Source organism: Anguilla rostrata, chromosome 1, assembly GCF_018555375.3.
Source record: "Anguilla rostrata isolate EN2019 chromosome 1, ASM1855537v3, whole genome shotgun sequence".
Classification (NCBI taxonomy): Eukaryota; Metazoa; Chordata; class Actinopteri; order Anguilliformes; family Anguillidae; genus Anguilla; species Anguilla rostrata.
The window spans coordinates 72,797,463-72,820,721 of record NC_057933.1 but is presented as its reverse complement, the minus strand read 5'-3'; the positions used below and the strand labels follow the sequence as shown (position 1 = coordinate 72,820,721).

Genomic DNA, 23,259 nt, shown 5'->3' with positions numbered 1-23,259 from the left:
AAATTTGTAAACTCCTTATCCATTATTCAGCACCGCAGAATACAGATTATAATCAATATGTTGGGTTATATTGTGTTATAAGCAATATCCTCTGCTCTTTACTGACATAACATGCATGACAGGGCTATACATTTCAATTGATTAATAGATACATTCATGTGATATGAATGTGAATGTAGGTTTTGTAAAATCTGAACATCTTGATGATAGGTGTTCTGATGACTGGCCGTTAGGAAATGATTCACTTTGTCCAAAGTTTTAAATTTCAAAAGACATTACAAAGACATGTGATGTTTTCATTGTTTTTAGTCTCATGGCTATATACATCCATCCATACATGAAATGCAGTTATTGCATATATGTATTTTATCACTGCTTCATGTAACACTGCATGTTGCTTATATACTTACAAAATCTTTAAATCAATATCACATATACATTTATTAAAATCTTTATAGCTATTGTCAATGTCAATATGTAACCCATTCATTTTAAAATGTATTACACAATAGTGACCAACAATCCGCAAAGTTGTTCTCAGTATAGACCACAATGAAGCTTATTTGTCTTTGTGTTATTTATTTAAATGGGAAAAAGTTTTGCATCAATATACAGAGTCATAAGTTACATTTGAAGATTTGTATTGTATTTTCCCCCACGTATGTATACACAGGGAAGGGTCACCCCAAAGGTATTTAAATTGATGTTTAAGACCGGTACATTTACATTGTATTATGAACATTTTTTTCAAGAAGCCATAAAAAAAAATCCAGAGCAAAACAAGTAAACAAATTACAAAAAAAAAGAAAAACAAAAAAGAAAAAACTTTGCATACAATGTAAAAATGCATTATTGTAACAAACTGGCAATACTGTTAGACAAGAAATACATAAGGAAGAAGCTACTGGCACAATATTTGATATGTTTTAAACAATTTTGCAGCGTAAGTCCCTTTGGTCATGAAATAGCCTTCTTGTTTTAAGTTGAAGGTGTCTATCATAAATTGGTCAGTTTTGGTGGATTGGGCAACATCTGTGGTGACTGGTGGCGTCTAAAGTTTGTCTTCGTTCAAATAACAAAGTTCCATTAGGAAAGAAGCCAACACTAGGAGCAGATCGAGTGCTTGTTCGTCTTGGAAGACAATCTGGCGACCAGAGCCGTCCCTCCCACGAGGCAGATCGGGCTCTGCACCCACGGCCCTGTCTTCTCACAGCGGTTTCCCTGCCGAAGAGTCAGAAGGTGCCGATGATTTGGAGGGGTCCCCAAATAATTTTTGCATTGGGGCCCCCAAAAGTCTAGGGATGGCCTAGCCAGCGGTAGCGCATTTTTGAAAAAGAAGACTGCGCAGAGACAGCCAACGTTGTCGTCTGACGGGGTAATATTGAGAAACTTATCAAATCAAATTTTAAAGATGCTTTCTGTATTTTAAATGCCTGCTCTGTCGCATAATTCGTCATGCAATGGTCTGCATGTGCATCATCAAGTTTAAATAAGTGGTGGGAATGTCACCCCCGACTCCACCAGCAGGAAAAATCATATAGAGGAGCAATGTACAAACGCAAACACATTGAATCGATAATGCTACAAAAAAGCCATCGTGAGACGGTATCAAATGTTACTTTTAATATTAAAAAATCACAGATTAATGCTTTATTATGGGGCTTATCCACAGTTACCTGTAAATTATACAGGGCTGCAGATAGAGGACATTTGTATCATTAACTTTTTTGAAGGTGAGTGAAATGCCTATAGCACTTCATGACTTGAAAACATGGAAATGACTCATATTTATGTAAAATATTTTTGACACAGTTATGGCTTCACATACATCTACCACCATACAATGGGTATGTCTGAAGTCCACACATGCCGTATGATACACCTATATGTGTGCGTTTTTTCCAATAACCCAATATAACCACTGGTATGGTTTCTATAGTGAAACAGGAAATGACACTTTGACACTTTGATCAGTCAAAAGGTTTACACGACGGGGGGGGGGGTAAAAAAAGAAAGAAATGGAAACCACCCTTTATCTACATACCCAATGATGATACATGGATTACTGCAGCTGCCAATGTTACTGCGAACGTGGTTTTTTTCCAAGCCACATCACGTGGATTCAGAGAAGAATACAGAAAATGATGATCTGGCTCCACAGGCCAGCCACTAAATCTTGCCAACATTTGCATGCCAGTAGAACTCTCACATGTGGAGACTGTGCATAAGTGGAAGTAGTGAATGTTTCATGTCCTCTTTTCTCACTGTTGCAAAAGTCATTTCACACTGATATAAACACTTTCTGAGCTCCAGTGGTTGAGCATGAGCTCCAAAGAGTGAAATCTAAAACAATGGAAAATTATTGTTGATCGGCGATAGAAACGTGACATTGTTTGGTTGCAGTTCTTGCCCGTTCTTAGGTTTAAGGGGGCAATCATTTTTTCACATGGGCTGATATGGGTGTTCGGTAACTTTTTTCATTAAAAAAATTGAAATAATCGATTTAAAAATGTGTTTTGTATTTCTCGATTTCCCTTTGTCTAATATTACATTTTGTCTAAAGATCTGAAACCATTGAGTGTGACAAATATGCAGTTACAGGAAACCAGGTAGGGGGGAAATGCTGTTTCATGAAACTGTATATAATACAAGATGGCTGAAGGAACTTAAAGGTACTTTAACATCATTAAAACTAATTAACTCTTTAAGCAGGCACTCAAAGCACACTCGGGCCTAGGGGCAGTTGTTGATGTGTCAGGTGATCACTGGTGAATTATGTCTTACGGGGTATTGGGCTTCAGTCACTTGTAAGCCATGAAGGTGGATGTGTGAGAACAATTCTTTTGAGTTCTCTCAGAGCACTCTTGAGTCTCCCTGTGGACTTCCTGTGGACTTCCTGTGAGGTCACAGCCGGCCCTTCCATTTGGCCATACAGGCGACCGCCTAGGGCCCTGGCTTGTCTACGGGGCGCCTGTGTGGTGCTTTTAATTAATCATTTTAATTATTTATTATTTTGGAGCCCATTTTTATTATTTATTATTTTGGGCTCCACAGGCTCATGGGGTGACTCTGGTGTGCACATTGGTAAATAAAGTGCAATTCATTGGACCTGCTGTTGCCGTGTCACAGAGTCTGTTGCTCACCGCATTACTGAGCTACAGTGACAAGCAAAGTACCAGTGTTACTGTGGAGGGTTTCCATAGACAGCAGGCGCTGAAACAATATTATCTATTTACTATTATGTCATAAAAATTCTGTGAATGGGAAAGTGAATCAAAAGCATGCTAATTAGCCTGAACTGAATGTTTGACATCAAATAAATATCCCAAAAAAGAGTTATTTATTAATTCTACATAGCACCACACAAGTGAACATAATCTTTTTGTATGTCTCATTTGCATTTAAAAAGCTTGGTTATGAACAAATAGCTATTTTACCTGAAGTGAGTAACCATAAGCTGTGTCTAAACTGGCCTTGACTGTAACTCTAGCTGAAAACCTCTTAAATAGCTTGGGTAGGAAATCAGGATATTTAATGGGAGGCCATGTTTGACAGTATGTGCAGCCAGTTTCAAAGAACACCACAGCCTGTAGCTGAGGCCTTGGGGAGTTGAGTTGAAATGTAACTTTTTGGTAATTAGACCAGATTTTCTTTTTGTTGTTGTTATTTATTTGCGTGTGACTTCACTTACAACTCCACCTGCCTCTCTCCCAGGCTAAGTTCACATCACAACGGAGGAATAAGAGGTGTTCTCGCTCTCTGAGCTGAACGGTCCCGTGGCCCTGTGCCTCTTCTGTCCCCAGCTATCCAATCTGAGAAGGCCGACGGACGACAGCAGCCCCTTCCACATCTCCACGAGCTCCCTGCGGAACTTCACCCCCACGAAGCCGTAGAGCAGCGGGTTGAAGGCGCAGTGCGCCAGGCCCACGCTCTCCGACACCAGAGTCCCGACGTCCAGGGCGTGGTCCAGGCTGCAGCTCTGGCCAATCACGCTCAGCCGCTGCAGGCTGTCCACCAGCCGAAATCCGTTGTAGGGCGCCCAGCACAGCAGGAAGACGGAGACCAGGGACACGATGAGCCGCAGGGACTTGCGCTTCTGGCGGCGGGTGGCGTGGCACAGGGCGCGAAAGATGCGCACGTAGCAGTAGAGCATGACCAGCAGGGGGAGCCCGAAGCCCACCACCATGCTGACCAGCTGCAGGCTCACCTGCCACTTCTGGGAGTCGCCGTGAGAGAAAACGAGCTGGCAGACGCGGATGTCGGACCGCGGCAGCTCCACCACCTCCCTGTACTGGATGTCGATGGCGGCCAGGCTGAGGCAGGCCACCCAGATGACGGCGCAGGCTATCTGGGCGTGGCACGTGTTGCGCCGCCAGCCCGCGCTGACGGCGTGCACGATGGCCAGGTAGCGGTCGAAGCTGATGCAGGCCAGGAACAGGATGCCGCTGTAGAGGTTGAGCGAGAAGGCGGCGCTGGCCACCTTGCAGGCCGCCGTGCCGAACAGCCACTCGCGTGCCCACTGCACCGAGTAGAAGGGCAGCGTGAGCGCCAGCAGGAGGTCAGACACGGCCAGGTGCAGCAGGAAGGTGTCCGTCAGGTTGAAGGAGCAGGGGCCGCGGCGGGAGTGGCGGTAGCGCCACACCACGCACAGCACCAGGACGTTGCCGACCACCGCCAGCAGGAAGACCAGACTGTACACCACAGGACAGAACCGGCTGCCAAACTGCCAGGTGTTCTGCAGGTCGCATGGGGCGGGCAAGGAACCATAGTCGAAGGTGCTGTTATAATCCTCATCGTACTGAAATGAAACCAAATGCACTCATCAGACACTTTGCAATCCAATTTGTATCAGATCGCAACGCTTTTACAACAAGATCTTGAACTAAGACTCCTAAAACACATATCCTTTTCGGGGTCGTGGTCTGGCAAATATTCTAAATTAAACTAGCAAATAATTAAGTAACTAGCCAAAAGCTATTTAACTTAGTTATTTAATCACTAAAAGCTATTTTAAACATTACACAAAATTAATTATTATTATTATTATTATTATTAGGGGTCCAAGCAGCGAAGCTGGTGGAACCCTATTGTATCTGTTAGGATTATTATTAGGGGTCCAAGCAGCGAAGCGGCTAGAAGACATCCATGGCGACGCAAGTAATCCGACACCGTAGGGTCTAGTTTTTATCAGTGAGGGGAGGGTCTGAACGTCAGGGAAGCAATGGAAGCCAGTACCAGTCAGAGTGCATGCTAGGCTACTAAAAGTTTGTTAGTAAAAGCTTTTTAAGAGGATGAATAATTACTTTTCTTTGGAATGGATCCATTTGAAGACAGTATCGGGTGAGTTTGTTTAGTCTTTGAATCTGTCTTTATGCTGAGAAATAGCTAAACCATTTTATTGATAGGTTTTGAGTTTCTGTGCAAAACGCGCTGGTATAATAAAACAATGACGGTACTACATAAATAGTCCACTTTGTTCCGTTGCTACCATAACATAACAAACTATCTTGTGTCTACAGCTGCAGTTTCTCGCTGCAATTACTAGTATTGAATAGGCCTATAAACAAAAGACGCACTTTATGCTGTAGTAAATAATACTACTTAAATAAATAATACGGTACTCTGAGCGCAGTACACAGGTAGCAGGGATGGCGAGTTGATATTTCGTTTTTTGCTACTAAAACTCTGTTAGTAAAAGCTTTTTGAGAGGATGAATCATTACTTTTCTTTGACATGGATCCATTTGAAGACAATATCAGGTGAGTTCGTTTAGTCTTTGAATCCGTCATTATGCCGAGAGAAATCGTTTTCTCAACTTAATCTCTATATTGACTGTAAGCTTAACAGTGAAAACGCTCACTGAATAACGAAATAAACGAGACAAAGTTTTTTAAAATTATACGATGTCATTCTACGGTCAATATCTGGGACTAAACATTGAATAAATATACAATCTTACTATTGGTTTTACGCGTAAAGATGTCCCTTTTGCGACTGAGTGGTCATATATTGTCTTGGACAATCCGTTTGTGAAATATATGCGCATTTGTGATGCCTGGGTAGGCTACCTTCAAAAATAGCTGTGCGTAATACCACACCTGTTGCTTACGGCGTTGTCGCCCTTTTTAGTACAATTTGGCTTGATTGACAATTCATTTATTCAGTAGGTGAGAGTATATGCTTTCTAACGATGTATAACATGTCTGATTTTGCTTTTGGAATAGTGTTTTATAGGTCAGCGTAACTGAAAATTTTCTTATCTGCCAATGCCTAAATAAATAATACGGTAGGCTACTCTGCGCGCAGCACGCAGGTCGCGAGTTGTTATTTCGTCTTTTGTTTCATGTCATATTTATTATTTGAAATGTGTATTTATGTGTTATTCTATCTGTCTCTGAGGCGCTCTGAAATGTGCATTCTCTGCTAAGCTGAGCAATGGATTGGAATATGTGTGTGACGCCTATTACATACATCTGGCATGTATTACGCCTACATACATGCCAGACCAAATGCTGTTTTATACTTTTGCGTAGTCTGCATAGTTTCCGTTGTGTGCGGCACTCGCGAAGGGCCAAACCATTTGTGCGGCATATTGCACGTTGTGATTTTGTTACTGACCGTTATAGTTCAAAAGACAACACCTTCATTCATATTTCCAAACCTACTAAATACTGCACCAATGACCACAAAAATGCTCAGCTAGATGTAACTTGTTGCAACGAAGACATTCACCTGACAAAAGCGCTTTTAGTCGCATATTTAACGTTGCCTATCGTATTTGTGAATCGACTGTTAAAACCTGTTAATTAGAGCCATATGCCAGTGACCTCATGTCAGCAGTCAACCAATCATCTTCTTTACGGCGTATGCGGGCACTGGTTACTAACTACGCGATTTTAATTTCTTGAGGAGGTCCGCCTCTTCAACCCTGGCCGTGGTCTGCAACCGTCGCACATTGCGCACAACCCCTACACAGACCTATTTTTACATGTACTATGCAGAAGTATAAAACAGCCTTCAGTGTTACGACATAGTAAAGGCCTTTACGCCTAGCGGCTAGGAGACATCCATGGCGATGTTGGGTGAAGGTATATGATCATGAGGACAAAACTATTTAACCCTCCTCTTATGTTTGGGGTCAATTTTACCCCATTCAATGTTTACTGTCTCTAAAAATATGGTTACCATACTTTTTTCAGCTAGATATTTCATGACTTTTCCTAACTTTATGGGGAAAACATGGCAAACATGAAATTAACCTAAAAAAATATTTTTAATGTCCTGTACACATGTTGTACGCATTGGTGTTGTTGGGGTCATTTTGACTCCAAGCTCTATTGTTATATAAAACCATTATTTTGATCTTGTTTTTGTTGTTGGCTGAGGGCACTTTCACATTAATTTGTGTGTGTGTGTGTGTGTGTGTGTGAGAGAGAGAGAGAGAGAGAGAGAGCACGCATGCTCTCTCTCTCTCTCTCTCTTATATTTGTGTGAGGAGAAAACATAGTTCCCACGAGATCTCTGATCATTCTCGCAACATGGGGGCGGGGGCAAACTTATAATAAGGGCTGCACACACAGCCCTCTAAACCATTTCTCTTTGCATTTGTGCCTCAACTAAAGATTTTGAAAATGACCACCAGACAGAGGCGTATATTTTCTGCCACTGAGGTTCTGTCACAGATCTTAGAGGGTGAAAGTGATTTAGATGAGGATATGTTTGAGACTGAGAATAATGTTGAGGAAGACCCTGGCTGTGTGGCATCCTCCTCTGATGATGAGAATGAAGCCTTTGAGATACCACATTCTGCCCTTCCTTTTTTTTCTCAACCATCACTAAACTGTCTTGTCATGTCTCAACCACCAAAAGACCCTCCTGTCATCTCTCAACCACCAAGAGACCCTCCTGTCATCTCTCAACCACCAAGAAACCCTCCTGTCATCTCTCAACCACCAAGAAACCTTCCTGTCGCCTCTCAACCACCAACAAACCCTCCTGTCATCTCTCAACCACCAAGAACTGACATGTTTACTTCCAAAAATGGAGAACTACCATGGTCTGGATCCCCAGTTGAAAGACAGGGTAGACTTAGTGCTGCTAATGTCATCAAAATGGTTCCAGGCCCCACCAGATATGCTAGCAGTCATGTACAAGACATAAAGTCTGCATTTGAACTCTTCATAACATCATCAATGCAAAACAATATTCTTGAGATGACAAACTTAGAGGGGAGGCGTGTGTATGGTGACAATTGGAAAGAGCTGGATGTGACCCACTAGCAATGCTATGTTGGGTTGCTTATTTTGGCAGGAGTGTACAAGTCAAAAGGTGAAGCAACAGCAAGCCTTTGGAATGCTGACACTGGTAGGGCAATTTTTGCAGCTACAATGTCTCTCCCACATTATATGCTTTGACGTCAGGGAATAAGGCAGGGTCGACAGGAGCGTGACAAACTTGCACCTATCTCCTTTGAATGAAGAATTGATACCCACGGGTACCTAGTTGAGCTGTTATGTTCATTTTTTATCAAAACTCAATTCTGGTGACTAATTTACTTTTTATTGGTGTTTCTTCATTATTGAATAACTGTTATAAGTTACTTATTGATGTTCTGAAGTGTTTTCTGAACCTAAACGTTTGAAATTTGACATTTTAAATATTTTTTCCTGGGGTCAAATTGACCCCAAACATAAAATGTTACTATGCTTGATGATAAAAGGTGTGTTTCTTTCCAAATGTTATTTTTCTTTTTTAATGAGCACTTAATATCAACATAAAGCCCTGCAAACACCAAAACATACTTTGTTTTCAATTTTAGGTCAATGAATGAGATTGTACAGTCATTTGCATATTTCGCAATAGTCATATAAAATCAATACTTGATGTATAAGGGGAGGATGGGGGGAGTCATGGTTTATTTCCTGGGCTATTAAGATGGTCAGTAGTAAGGCCTAAAGTCGTTGGTCGCTGAGAGAGAAACTTTCAGTTACAATTTTTTTTTTCAGGTTTATATTGCTGCGGTGAAATTGACCCCAAACATAAAAGTTGTTAGTTAATTTGAACATAATAGGAGGATTAAAAATCGCTCCATAGGGGGTGCAATTGTGCCAATGCTTGGACCCCTCCCAACGCCGCTTGCGGCTTTAATTATTATTATCATTATTATTACAGTAATTTGACAGATGCGCTTATCCAGAGTTACAAACAGTAGCGTAAATAATAACCACAATTGAAAACTCAAATAAAACACCCGTTGAACAGGACCACAGAGTGGCCGAGGACATCTGGACAGAAATATTAAGTAAGGAGGCAGGGAAGATCAGGGTGCTTCAGTGACATTTTAACTCATGAACATACTGTATGATAGAACAGCATTATTACATACTGGTTCAGGATTAGTCCAGTGGGTAAAATTATTCCAAAAATAATTTACAAAATTCACAGATTTTTGTTTGAGATAGTTCGACTAATGTGGAATAATTCAGTTTCAATGGTTAATAAACTGTAGACCAATTTCAGTTTCAGGATCTAGACCTAGATATGGTACTTAGCTCATATTTTCATATGTTTTCATAACATATCCATGCCCTAAGTTTAGTCACCCCTCACACAAAGTTTTCCAATTGCTATTTGCGTTACCAGTAAGGCTTGACAGCAAGCATATCTTTCTGTTGTTCTCTCCCTGAAGTAATTTACATCCTGAGCCACAAGCTTATGCCGAGTGTAATGCCTTTTGATTCCAGTTATTGTCTACTTATATTTGTCAAAGCAACTCCTTAATTATCACAGGTGTATGAACAAATACACCCTATTAATATATTATTTGCTTGTAATCCCATTCCGATTATATTTCACTGGATTTTAAACAACTTTTACGTCTATTGTTCCACAGATTTTCAAATTAAATATACCCCAAACTTTTCTGTAACGCAATGGAAATATCAGCAGCATTAGAAAAAGAAGCTAGCATCATTACAATTTATTTTTCTGCATTAAATGAAATGTGTGCTCTTCATGTGTCCTCCATAAAATCTGAATCATTTGAACGCTGTCCTTATGAGAATACATCCATCAAGCTTTATTTTACATTTTAGTTTTTACGCTTTATTATATATCCATATATCTGTATGAGCTCAGCAGATTAAAAAAACAAACATTAAAACATCACTCACATAATCATCAGTGGTCGCCATGGCTACCTTTGGTGCAGCAATCAAAGTGGAGGAACACCCAATGCTCTGCTGGAGATTCAGATGTCTGAAGAAGGATCCTTCTCTGTCCACTTTCTAGGGGAAAAATAAAGAGGAAGCTATGTTAGAAATTTCGGGAACTGAATGTTGACGTCTTCCTGGTAATACAAATCAATATGATTTGTCAATGCCACAAAGAATATTTAAAAATGGACAGTATCGAAGACAAAAATAAGGCCCATTATTGCTGTGATTCATTTGGAGCGACAGACTCATTTCAGTTCATTTCAAAATAACAATGCTGTTTTTCAGCTGCTCATATTTCCGAATGACTTGTGCTGCTTATTTCCCTCATATATAACATGCTACTCTATTCACTTATGCAGCTTGATGTACTTGATGTACAAAGTACTCAAGTACTTTGGAGGAAGTGCCTTTGGGTAAAGCAGCATGTTGCACTGGACTCCATCCATTGGCACTCTGAGCTCAATCCCAGTCCTTTATATACAGCACCACTCCAAAACAGGTCCTCTTTTCTTGGCTATCATTCAGACAGAGGTAGAGTAGATGATAGATTAGAGTGAGAGAGGGGAGAAGGTAAGAGGCAATGAGGCTCATGGGAGGGTGGTCTGACTAATCTGCTCAGAACCTATCTTGAATAAGGAAATGAAAGTGCTGTGTTTGCACTGCGGATGTTCTCTCTCTCACACACACACACGCACACACACACACACACACACAAAAGGCTTGTTGCTGCAACAGGACTAACGAGAACTGCTTTGTTACTGGCAAGCTAGCGGCCCACCACACTTGACAAACATCTTTATCTAAATTGGTGCACCTCACTGTCAAGCATTCCTCCCATATATTCACATCCACTAAATGATTTATCCCAATGAATTGGTGATCGCCAAAAAACATAAATAAATCAATAATTATATACAGGGTATATAACAATTTAATGTCATAACAGATGGTTGGACTAATTGATGACATTCAGCAAAGTGCTCATGTACTGGAAATGTATAATTGGACTCTTCCTGTTTGAAGACAGTGTAGTTCATGGAAAATTACTACAATATTGTCGGTAGAAATGGCATCCAAAACAGCAAGGACAAAACAATAATACAAAATTATTGCAACGGTAAATGTTTAGTTTGCGAAGTGGTGGGGAACTTAAAGTGTAAAGATGTTCCGCTTAAAGTTTTCTAATAATTACCCAGTAAAAAATGCGGTGAGTGAAGGTTGCACAAATAGAGACAGGACTACAGCGGAATCAGGGCAGTGACATACCACACGTATTTAAATGGGCGTTTCACCATTCTGTGATTCAGCAATGATTTCAGTGTTTATGGTGCATGCCATTAGTCACGGCATGGTTATACATTTATTCAGCAGTCATCAACATATAAGGGTAAAGGTCAGGGCCGGCCCAAGGTTTTTGGGGGCCCTAAACAAAAAGTATATATGGGGCCATCTGTTTCGGTCAAAAACCACCCCCCAAGCCCCAGCCAGCAAGATTTGGCACCACTAGAAATATATTTCGATTAATGAGAAAGCCATTGTCTTAGGGAACACAACTATTTATTTAAAAAAATATATTTATATATATCCTGGAGGGAGGGGGCCCCGAACTAATCGCGGGGCCCTAAACAAATGTTTACTTTGTTTATTGGGTCGGGCCGGCCCTGGTAAAGGTGGGAAAATTACGTTTCCACAAAACCGGACTTATGCTGATCTCTAATCATATTTTGTAGTGAAACTCACCCCAGCTCAAATTCACTTCTTCATAGTACAGTATAAGTGCAAGACCTTTTTTAAATTTACACCATGGTTCTTTAACCAACTCCAGAAGGTTAGTGTTGAACATAGCTGTTTATGATTACACATTTAAAATTACAATCAAAATAATAAAAAATAATAATATATGTAATATTTTAAATAATATATAACAACCAAATATCAATACCATACAATTCAGTCTATAAGGCAATTTGTCCTTACCTGAAATTAAAAGGACTTATCTGTGGTTAGTTCTTTGAGAATTTAAGAAATCAGTGTGCTGAATTTGAGAGTAAAGAATGTATTTTTGTGTTTTCCTTTTCAGCAATTAAAATAAGGTTTTTTTCCCTCAATTCGACTTTCTAATGACAACAAGACCACATTAGGTAATCAGTGTTTTATATACAGCAATCTCACCAGTGTAACGTATTCACTCAGACCTCATGTTGTTATCAGACATACTTTGATACAGCTTTAATTTTTTTTACAACTTACCTGAATAACATTTCCACAGATGACCATAGGTTGTATAATCGAAGTTTTATATTCATGTTTAAGGCTTTCTTTTGACCAAAACACTAGTCTGAAAGTACTGTTTTTTTCTCTCATATCCGTCTTTCAAAGAAGCCATAAGAGGATGTTTGTCACTCTGGTGTTTGCCAGAAAAAAACCACAAGAGATTATTTGTACAGATATATAATCCACAGTGGTAAGAAGAACCCTACGTTTCTAAATGTCAGTTTTAATTAGAGTGTGTTTGAAACATCTGTCAGGTGGAAATTGGAATGGAAATTTAACTGACACTATTCAGCTTTGAAGTTACGATCGTAGCATACTTAAATTCCCAACCTGAAATCGCAGGGTGCACTACGTATTTTTTTAATAAAAGACACATGTTTGGCCACTGGCTGAGTGTTAAGTTCACTTGAAAGGAATTACGGATAAAACTGCTCATTTTTGTCACGGGTAAGGCGAGGGAATGGACCCAAACGCAGAGTCAAAAAAAACTCTAAATCCAAAAGGGTAAATCAAAACCGAGAACTTTACTTTCAATTAGAACAAAAACCAAGGAGATACAAAAACAAAGCCAGGCAGGGCAAGTTTCAAGAAGTCTAAGCAAAGTTCGTAAAACGCAAAATCAAAGAAAAGTCAGAAAAACCAAAACAATGCGAAACCAGAACACGGGCAGGGTAGAAAAACACTCAGAACAAAAACACAGAGTCAGAAGTACACATGGGGACACGTACCGAAACTCAATCCGAAAAGCACACACAAAAGGATCCAGCACCTGAGTCAGAGAAGAAGGGAACTTAAATACCCTTGCCTACACTGCTGCCAACAGGACAGCCCCCATCTACTTGCAGGACATGGCTCGATTCTATGTGCCTACTCGACCACTCCGCTCTGCGGCAGCAGGGCGCCTTGTAATCCCTCCCACCCGCCCAAAGGGATCACAGAGCTTCTCCACCATAGCTCCCCAGTGGTGGAGCGAACTCCCCATCCCTCTCCGAACCTCCCCCTCACTACCCATCTTCCGCCGTGGCCTGAAGACTCATCTCTTCAGACTATACCTAGACTAACCACCACCACGCTGTGTATTTCACTCTAAATCTCCCCCCCCCCCCCCCTTTTTCATGACACTTGTTACATGTTGCCCCATCCCAGCACTTTTTGGTCATTTGTATTTGTCCTGATACTGTAGCTTATTCTTCTACCTAGTTGGCTTTGCAGAGGTTAAGTCTGAATAGTGTTCACTGTGTGAACTAAACTGTGTTCTTGGCTAGAAATAGCTGTACAAAATAAGTATTGTACCTTACTGAACCTGTGTTTAGCAGTTGTCTATGACCATGAAATGCACTTTTTTGTACGTCGCTGGATTAAAGCGTCTGCCAAATGAATGCAATGTAATGTAAATAGACAAGACACTGTCCCCACAGTCGGCTGTTTGTGGGCGTGTCACCTATTTTTGACAGACAGTTGTGTTCGTTAAATGTTGACCGGGTTTAATATCGTGTTTCATATTCATTGTCCTGTCTGAATAAAAATCATTTTTGCAGTAACCTAGATCTGAATTTTTAGTCAGCTGCCTAGCTAGGCTGTTTAATATCTAGCTAGTGAGTAACAACCAACAACAAAAACATTGTCTGGCTAATTAGCCAGATAATGCCTTCAGAGTTACATCTGGTCAGCTAGCTAGGTGGCTGGTAGAAACGAACAACTTGCAACTAATACATTAGGAAGATTTTTTTGTTTGTTATTGTTTGTTGTTACTCACTATAGCTAGACATTAGACAGCCTAGCTAGGCAGCTAGGCTAGGTTACTGCAAAAATGATTTTTATTCAGACTGGACAGTGATAGTAGCCTAGCTAACGGCGATGACTACATTGCAGAGCCACCGACAATTTCAGGGACTTTTCTCCATGCTGCGTTCCTCTTATCAATGTCTCTGTAGGAGATTTTATTAAGTTGGGAAACCCGATACGGAAATTACGAGTTAGGTCCTCCATTGTGGAACGATAGAATGTGGAACTAAAATTAGAAAAAAATAGGGACAATTTACTTGACGGATCATTAGATCAAATCAGATTGGTTACCGCGACGCGGCGATGGGGTCAAAGTTGAATTTTTGCCATCTCCCCCGCGGCCTCGCCGCCTCTCGCTGCGCCGCCGGCAATCCCAACATGCCCTTCGGGGTCTGGCCACCACCTCTCATTCAAAATGAATGGAGGCGCCGCCGCCGCGCGGCGGGGCCGCATATAGTGTGGCTTCAGCCCGAGTCAATGTTTCAGCAACCAGGAACCAGGAAACTCTCAATCCTTCGTGGTACGCTGCCTTTTTAAACAACCTAATGAATGCAGTCAGTGGTATCATTTCATTTTTAATTTCATTCCTGCAGCCCCCCACCAGTCCCGACATCACAACTCACTTCAAAAATAGCAGATTGCCCACAGTTTTTGAGATTATTTGAATGCTAAAAATACAGTTTAGCATGTTAAAAAGTTGCTGGTCCACCAAATGCCTTCAGTAGATTACTCTAAGTTTAGTTTGTGTTTGGAATATTGTAAGGTTTTTCATGAAATTACTACAGGCAGTGAGCAAAAATGAAAAAGACCAATACAATAATTTATTACAATGCTCTGCAAGCACTTGTGGCCAGTACAACCTGTATGTACCATAGCATAGAGCAGAGCAATCCTGCCTGTGGCCTGCCATGAATATCTTTTTGACCATGTTGTCATTAAGAAGAAAAAATATATATTATTCAGATGCGTCAAATATTTAGACTATTTCCAGGTCTGCATCAGCAAAGTGCCAGCATACCTCCCAATAGTGACATAATAAGTAATAGCTATTGATAATTTAAGAAGGCATCTACATTTGGTTTTATGTAGTTTTGTGTGTACATGCTGTAGCTGTGGGTGATGTGTGGTCTGTTGTTTGCAGTTGCCATGGCCACAGAAGAGCGAGCGCCAATGTGGTATAAAATTAGACTTTGACCCTGTTTCTGATATGAGCTACAGCGGCCATTTTGTTTGTCATTTGAAGCAGATCTGCAGTACACAGTAAATATAACCTCACCTACTGAAGTTTTTTTCTTTAGATAACCTGATATGGTTCCGCATGTTAGTCACAAAGGTGGCACCGTGGTGCACTGGGTAAATTCCAGTGTGTATTCCTGCCTCTAGCCCAATGCATGCTGGGATAGGCTCCAGCCCCCAGGAATAAGCAGGTATAGATAATGGATGGATGTAGGATGAATGGATGTCACTGGCATTCGTAGTATCAGGAGGATAGGACACTGTCAGGATACAATCGATTGACAGGTAACTCTCTGAAGTAAAATGGTATCTGTGTTATTTGCATCATCCTGCCCCCTCCTGCTCATTGACCATCTACACTTTCCATAGAATAAATACAACAACAATTCAGCAACAGAACGTAGACCATAATAAAGCAGGGATCCCAGGGGTTGTGCAGTATATTATCACATTATGAATATGTAAGAGTAACTAATAGGTTAGAAAGGCCTGGCGAGGAAAAGCTGCAGACACATCTATTTTGTGATGAATTGTACAATCGGAGGACAAAGGCAATCACACTTCCTCTCATGTAATATTGCTTGTGGGGATAGCTGAATTGCTGTAACCTTTGTTCAAAATTGGCACACAAAGAATGTCTGCAAATATTCTATATAAAAAAAGAAAGAAAAAAAAAACAACACCTCAGCAGCAGCAAAAGAAGTAGAGCTGACGTTGAAAAAAAAATTGCGAAATCCTAGTGCCCAAGTTCCTCCAACTGCGCGGCCACTCTCCTGTTTGCTGAATAAAGTTTTTTTTTTGTTATACCTTTTGAAAAGCTTTTTATAGATACTTATTTCAAACTTTAAAAGGCTGGGTGTAAGTACTTCAGAGCCTGCCTTGCATACTAGGCTATAGCTACTAAATTCATATAGAAGACAAAATGAATACTTACCTTTATTGCATTTTATGTTTTTACTTGTACTCTATGTTTTTTTACTTTTTATTATATGTTGTATTTAATTGCCTTGGTACTGTTTTCACTGCTGCACAACCAATTGCCCCACTGGGGACAAATAAAGTTCTACTTGACTTGACATGACTATTGGGCGGTGATTCTGAACCCCCCCCCCCCCCCCCCCATTAAATAATGTTATTTGGCTAAAAAAAAAAGAGCTAATGGCTAACAATGAATGAGATACATTTGAAAAGGTGATAATTTGCGATGGTTTCCTTTTCAACCCTGACATGTGTGATCATCATCCTTTTCTTCAAGTGATGGTGCGGGGAATCTATCTCCCCTCATAGTTGCATATTTTGTAGCACAGCACATGCCACAATTTTGTCATATGCCCACTCTGGCGTAGAGCAGACATTGGATCCGGGCCTTGAGGATTCTGGCTGTCATGTGCTGCTATGGGCCTAGTGAATTTGTGGTCCAGCCTCTGCTGCTGGATAGCGGGGTCATCAAACTGTTAAACAAACATTTTAGGACTTTAGAACGCACGTGCTTAACCACTTCTTTATGTCTCTCTTGTCTGTTGTTGTTGTTTATCCTTATTTTTTGCATCTTTATTTTATCGCTTTTATGTGAACCCTTTTTGCCCCTCACCCATGGCCCATGTCTCCTTAAGAGCTATTTGACTCTTGCCAGGCCATCATTGTAAACAAGATTCTGATCTTAATTGGGATGCCTGGTAAAATATAGACCAAAAAGAAAAAAAAAAGTTCACCAGTGAAGTGACTAAGCTTACTCTCCACCAGATGTAATTGGGTTTAGAGTAGATTGGGTTTAATTCAAGTTAGCTTGTCATATGGCAGGTTAGTTTCAGAGCATAAATTACCATAGTAACTAGCATAGGCTTTCTCTGTTCCTTGTATTTCTGGATTTTTCTAAAGTTCGATTTAATAGATCTGGATGATTTACCAGCCCCACATTCTGGAATACCCTGGTGAACAGCGTGGTTTGGGAGGGACCAGCTTCTGACTAGCGCCTAAGGAAGCAACCATAGCACTCTTGTTGGGCGTGTGCTACTGCACTTCACACAAATTGTCAGACCTTTGAATAAAATGTTTTTTTTGTTTTTTGAACGGGTCGGGTGCACAGAGAAGCCCACACCTGTTCTGATGCGAGACCTCTCACACACGACACAGTGGACTCAAGCCACACCTGCCCTGGCGAGAGTGTGCTAAGTCAAATCAACAAACGCGGCTTTGTCCCCTTTCAGAAGGGTGGTGCCATGCCTTCATGTGATTACAAATAAATCCGGGGCCTAGATTGGACAAGTGGGGCATATCAGGGCCGAAACTGATACGCCCCAACATCAAACATTAGATGGTTTTTTTTTCCCTTTAATGGGCATGCGGATACATCTGGCGCTCGATCCTGGGTAAAGGCGGACTGGTCACCGCTGCCCTCATATTCATTGTGATTTCATATTTTCCGATAGCAACGGCAGCGTTCTGGGCCACTATAAACACAGGCATCAACCTAAGTACAGCATAAGAGCGTCCAGAGACCCTCCCTTTCATCCAGCTCCTGTTGTTCTGCTCAGGGATACGTTGATTTGACTGCGTCCGAACAGGACAGGTACAGCAGGTCAGTTCCGATGTTCATTTTTTGTTGTTGTTTTTTTTTTAAATGTGTCTTTGCTCAAGAAGACAGTTCATTAATTTTCGGCAACATCAACAACTCATTCTTTTTCTGATCTATGTGTATTGATTCAAAATTTTATATGCCAAGGCTATTACTGGGTATTGAAATCTTTTTTTTACTTTAATTAATAAATTATTTTTTGGAGATACATAGATTATGTGCTGATAAAAAATTGCATTTGTATTTTTTTTTTTTTTTTTTTAAAGGCCATATGAGGCTTTGCATGACGTTGATGGTGGTCAACCTTCGGATCCTAATTTACTGATGTTTTAAATTCCGGACACTGTTAGAACTAGTCATTTATCATAGCGGTATGAGAAAATGCAGTTGAGAAGCCATTTTATTGCAGTGGAATCGTTACTGTGCATCCACCTCTCTCAGGCATGGCATACCAGACTGAAGTGATCAGCGCTCAGCCCCAAATGACGGTCACCAGTTACACCCTGTCCTCTAGCCCCACCGACTGGAGCTCCAACGTATGTGACTGCTGTGACGACTGTGGAATCTGTGAGTCCCTTCTTTTTCTGCTTCTGTGCGAGAATAAAATTGATTAAAAAAAACGAACGTCCCTTTTCCTGTTGTTAATCAGCTTATGAATACTCTTGCCAAGATCTTTGGTCGAGACAACAGAAGGATACAGCAATTTTAATATAATTTCCAAGGTTTTACAATGAATAACTAAACTTTTCATGCAACCTGTCATACATTACAGGTAATATCTTGGTAAGAAATATCAGCATCATGGGGCCTGAACTTTGATATGTGACATATTAGTATTTAGTAAATTAATAATTTAGTAAATTAATAATAAAAAATAGTTCTTTTTTTTCTTCAAAAGCTCTTTACTAGACTGTTAAACACTGCTAACCATTTCTCACATCGCGACAAAATTTGTAGACACTACAACAGGGAGACAACCCAGTGGACCTACCGGTCAGTTGGATTTGTGCATAATGTGATCACAACAAAAACGAGTGCTTTTACTATTGTAGCTGACAAGAGAGGCGTGGAAACTGTGTTTTACACGGTTGAACAGACAGCAGCATAGCAGTATGGAAAAGGCACTTTTTTGCCATTTCAATATTTTTTTTCTTCTTTCAAACGCAGGCCTGTGTGGGGCCTTTTTGCCCTGCATTTTGGGCTGCAAGGTAGCCCAGGATCAGGGGGAGAGCTGCTGCCTGCCTTTCCTCCCTGGAGCCTTGATCGCCCTGAGAACCGGCATACGTGGCAAATATAACATCTCTGTGAGTGGCCGCCATCCACCCCACCCCCCCCCCCCACCCGCCGCATCACAAATCGCGATAACAGCAGCACAGCAAATGGGAGAATGCCAATTTCCATGCTTTACAGTCGCGATAAGAGAGTGACAGTCCATCATTCCAGTAATTGGCTGGGCTGCAATCGGCTGTCAGTCACTGTTATGCCTGAGCTAATCAAAATGTTTAGCTTTTAACTGCAGTGAGTAACTGATAGCATATTACATTACATTACATTACATTTATTTGGCAGACGCTTTTTATTAAAGCTTTTTTTAAGAACACAGTTTAGTTCACATAGTGAACACTATTCAGACCTAACCTCTGCAAAGCCAACTAGGCAGAAGAATAAGCTACAGTATTAGGACAAATACAAATTACCAAAAAGTGCTGGGATGGGGCAACATGTAACAAGTGTCATGAAAAGGGGGGGGGGGGGGATTTAGAGTGAAATATACAGCGTGGTGGTGGTTAGTCTAGGTATAGTCTGAAGAGATGAGTCTTCAGGCCACGGCAGAAGATGGGTAGTGAGGGGGAGGTTCGGAGAGGGACGGGGAGTTCGTTCCACCACTGGGGAGCTAGGGTGGAGAAGCTCTGTGATCCCTTTGGTCGGGTGGGAGGGCTTACAAGGCGCCCTGCTGCCGCAGAGCGGAGTGGTCGAGCAGGGACATCATGTGCTGCAAGTAGATGGGGACTGTCCTGTTGGCTGCAGTGTAGGCAAGGGTCGGGGCTTTGAACCAGATCCTGGCAGCAACCGGTAGCCAGTGGAGTGATCGCAGCAGAGGAGTGACGTGGGAGAATTTGGGAAGGTTGTAGATGAGTCGGGCAGCGGCATTCTGAATCATCTGTAGTGGCTGTATGGCACAAGCTGGCAGGCTTGCAAGGAGAGAGTTGCAGTAATCAAGGCGAGAGGTCACCGTAGCCTGGACAAGCAGTTGGGTGGAGTGAGTCGTCAGGTATGGTCGAATCCTTCTTATGTTGTACAGAAGGAATCTGCAGGACCGTGATGTTGCCTTGATGTGCTCCTTGAGGTCCAGTTGGTCATCCAGGACCACCCCCAAGCTCTTGGCAGAGTGAGAGGCAGTCACTGTGGTGCCATCAACCGTGATTGAGAGCTCACGTAGTAAGGAGATGGTAGTATATGGTAGCTCCACCCATTTGTGGTTTGACATGGGTGGGCCAGGGTGCACCACAGCCACCTAACGAGTATCCTGGCCCGCCCATTTACCTTGGCTAAACCACCACACCCAATTACGAATGCCCACTTAGGAAGTACACATCTACCTAGTTCCAGTGGCGGCTGGTGATAAAAATATTTGGGGGGGGGGGGGCGGGCGCAGTTTTGGAGGGGACAAACAAGCTGAAGCAGCACTTCATAGCTCAGCAAAAAAATAAATAAATAAATAAATAAATAAATAAATCTAAAAACAACACAACACACTGTAATGTTGCCTAAACACTGGCCAGTAGCACTACTTGAACATATTTTGCCCTCCTTAATAATATAAAATAATATGTAGAGATGACAAAATGCCCATTTCACCTACATCACCTAAAGTTACCAACAGGCAACAGCTCAATTTATAAATATGGAACAACTAAAGTCATTTTTACTGCCACTGTTACATTCTATGAAGTCATAAAACAGTAGGAAAATATTAGCTAACTCCAATGTCATTTATAGAGCCTTCTGCTGCCACCTGCTGGACAAAATGTGAATATGTGAATGCTGAAGTTTAAAGGAGGCAACAACATTCACCAACCCACCGAATATCCCAAGATTATCGGAGCTCTCACTCTCATCATGGCCACGCAAAGCCAACTCAAAGGCTCCACAAAATTTCACACAGTCTATTATTATGGACAGGATGTGTCGATTTTGTCACCTCTTCGTTGTGCCTTCTAATGCCAATCCTGTAGCCTTCACCTAGCTGTTCAGCAATGCTAAGTCTGCCAAAAAAATTTAGTCTCATACTGTTGTCTAGATGGCTGCGCCTACTTTCGTGCCTTTCGCATTTTTCAGAAAGGTCTTGTACCCCCGTCGTTGTCCACAACGCTTCGGTGCCGACACTTTGAAATAGCAAATGGGGAAAGCAATAAAAGGCTTACACCACATCCAGCTAGCCAACTCCGTTTGTCATAACAATAGCGGGAGAAGCCCCGGGTGTAGGCTCGTCCTCGATCACTTGCCTGCCGCTGAATTTGTAAATCGTAACGGTCCGGTCCAAGCTCCTTTATCCTCTTTTTTTCTTCCAGTGAACACCTTGTGAAAGGGCGTTTTTATAAGGAAATTTTCCAAATTTTCTTTGATTTCCATGGTTCCACTTGAAGTTGCCACTGCCTAGTTCTCTGTAGGCCCGACTATATGAATATTTCTGGCTTAAGGAATGGATTTTCCACTGCTCTACGTGATCCTCCTGCCCTTTAGAAAAATGGGAGACAGTGAAGCACACTTACAGCAAAATGCGTCTTACTGACTGCATTTCAAGACCTAAAAATTTCAGTTTCGTTCTTATCTAGCCAGGGACACAAAAATACCTAATGAGGTATGTGTGGTCATTGAAATCTCTAAAAGAAGAAGGAACAAAATTCAGCAGATGGGCCACCTGCAGGGTGTGGTTAAAACTTTTTCAACAGATAGAGATGTGAAAGCAATCTTACCAGTATTACTAATATTTTCGCTGTCTGATCATCATTATTCTAAAGGTGATTTTTACATTTTTGTAAATTGACATTTCTGGATTTGGTTAATATATAGTATACCTAACAGGCTAAAGAGCGTAATTGCAGCGATCATCTGTTGCCAATTCCAGTGATAACAGTAAATATTATAACTGTTCCTCTTTCCAGGGCTCTATCTGTGATGACTGGATGATCATGTCCTGCCTGCCTCTCTGTGGGCTCTGTCAGATGGCCAGAGAGCAGAAGATGAGGGGCTGACATGGGAAAGAGATGCGTAGTCAATGACCATGTGAAAGAGGAAGCGCTACTCTTACCAGGAAGTTTCTGGTCGTGAGGAGTTCACCTGAACTTTGACAATGAAAGACTCACTGTCCATGAATGTCACTGAAACAACCTGACCGAAACACGACACAAATTGGTTGCCATGGTCCCTACCTACCTTCTGACTAGAAAGCCTTACCTGCATGTGACATTCCTCCTTAGAGCCTGAATATAGACATCTGACAAACATTTAGAACTAACAGTTTAAGAAAGAAACTGGCAAAACATCATCTGGTCAGATGATGGGACATTGTGCCCTAATCTGTGACTAATTCTGTTGTCTATGGGAAGGTACTCGTAAACAATTATTATTATTATTATTATTGCCAAGTGATTTTATGTTTTATCAGCATTTCAAGCAGTATGTTCTTGCATGCACATCTCACACAGGAAAAGTTTTCAAGCCATCGACTCTCATTTTTGCAATGAAAATGAAAGTTTCAGTATATTAATCAGGTTGTCTGCTGTAAATAAGATAAGTTTATCAAGCATGCAGCCTTCATACCTAAAGATGTAGGTTGAAAAAAATTCAATTCACCCTATGAAAATATATTTTTTTAAAACATAGAAACCCATAGCACTATTGCAGCAGCATTGGATCCGGCTGTTCTCAACACTGCAGACTGAAGTGACTTTCTTACAGTAGTTCTGAAATAAATACTGTGATTAGGATATATTATGATTTTATTAATTTAATTTGATAGTCATGACATTTACATGACGTTATGAAAATAAGAATCATGTTCAATGTCATTGTGGCACGATTTAGAAATGTGTCTGTAATGGAACATAATTTAAATGCATCAGTCTGTCTAGGCTGAAAACACTGCTGATTATTTTCAATAAAAAAATG

General features: G+C 41.2%; 2 protein-coding genes across 2 annotated transcripts; one reads left to right on the top strand and one right to left on the bottom strand.

The window, feature by feature from the left end:
• Window positions 1-1,229: 1,229 nt before the first annotated feature.
• On the bottom strand, window positions 1,230-10,439 carry cxcr3.2 (chemokine (C-X-C motif) receptor 3, tandem duplicate 2). Its single transcript, XM_064298771.1, has 2 exons — window positions 10,173-10,439; window positions 1,230-4,798 (listed from the first exon to the last, which is right to left on the bottom strand). The coding sequence occupies exons 1-2, from the start codon at window positions 10,191-10,193 to the stop codon at window positions 3,722-3,724; spliced, it is 1,098 nt and encodes a 365-aa protein (XP_064154841.1). The 5' UTR covers window positions 10,194-10,439; the 3' UTR covers window positions 1,230-3,721.
• Window positions 10,440-17,864: 7,425 nt separating this feature from the next.
• Window positions 17,865-23,259, top strand: cnfn (cornifelin). The gene is made up of 4 exons (XM_064299030.1): window positions 17,865-18,090; window positions 18,529-18,654; window positions 19,255-19,391; window positions 22,254-23,259. Exons 2-4 carry the CDS (start codon window positions 18,531-18,533, stop codon window positions 22,341-22,343), a joined length of 351 nt encoding a protein of 116 aa, XP_064155100.1. The 5' UTR covers window positions 17,865-18,090; window positions 18,529-18,530; the 3' UTR covers window positions 22,344-23,259.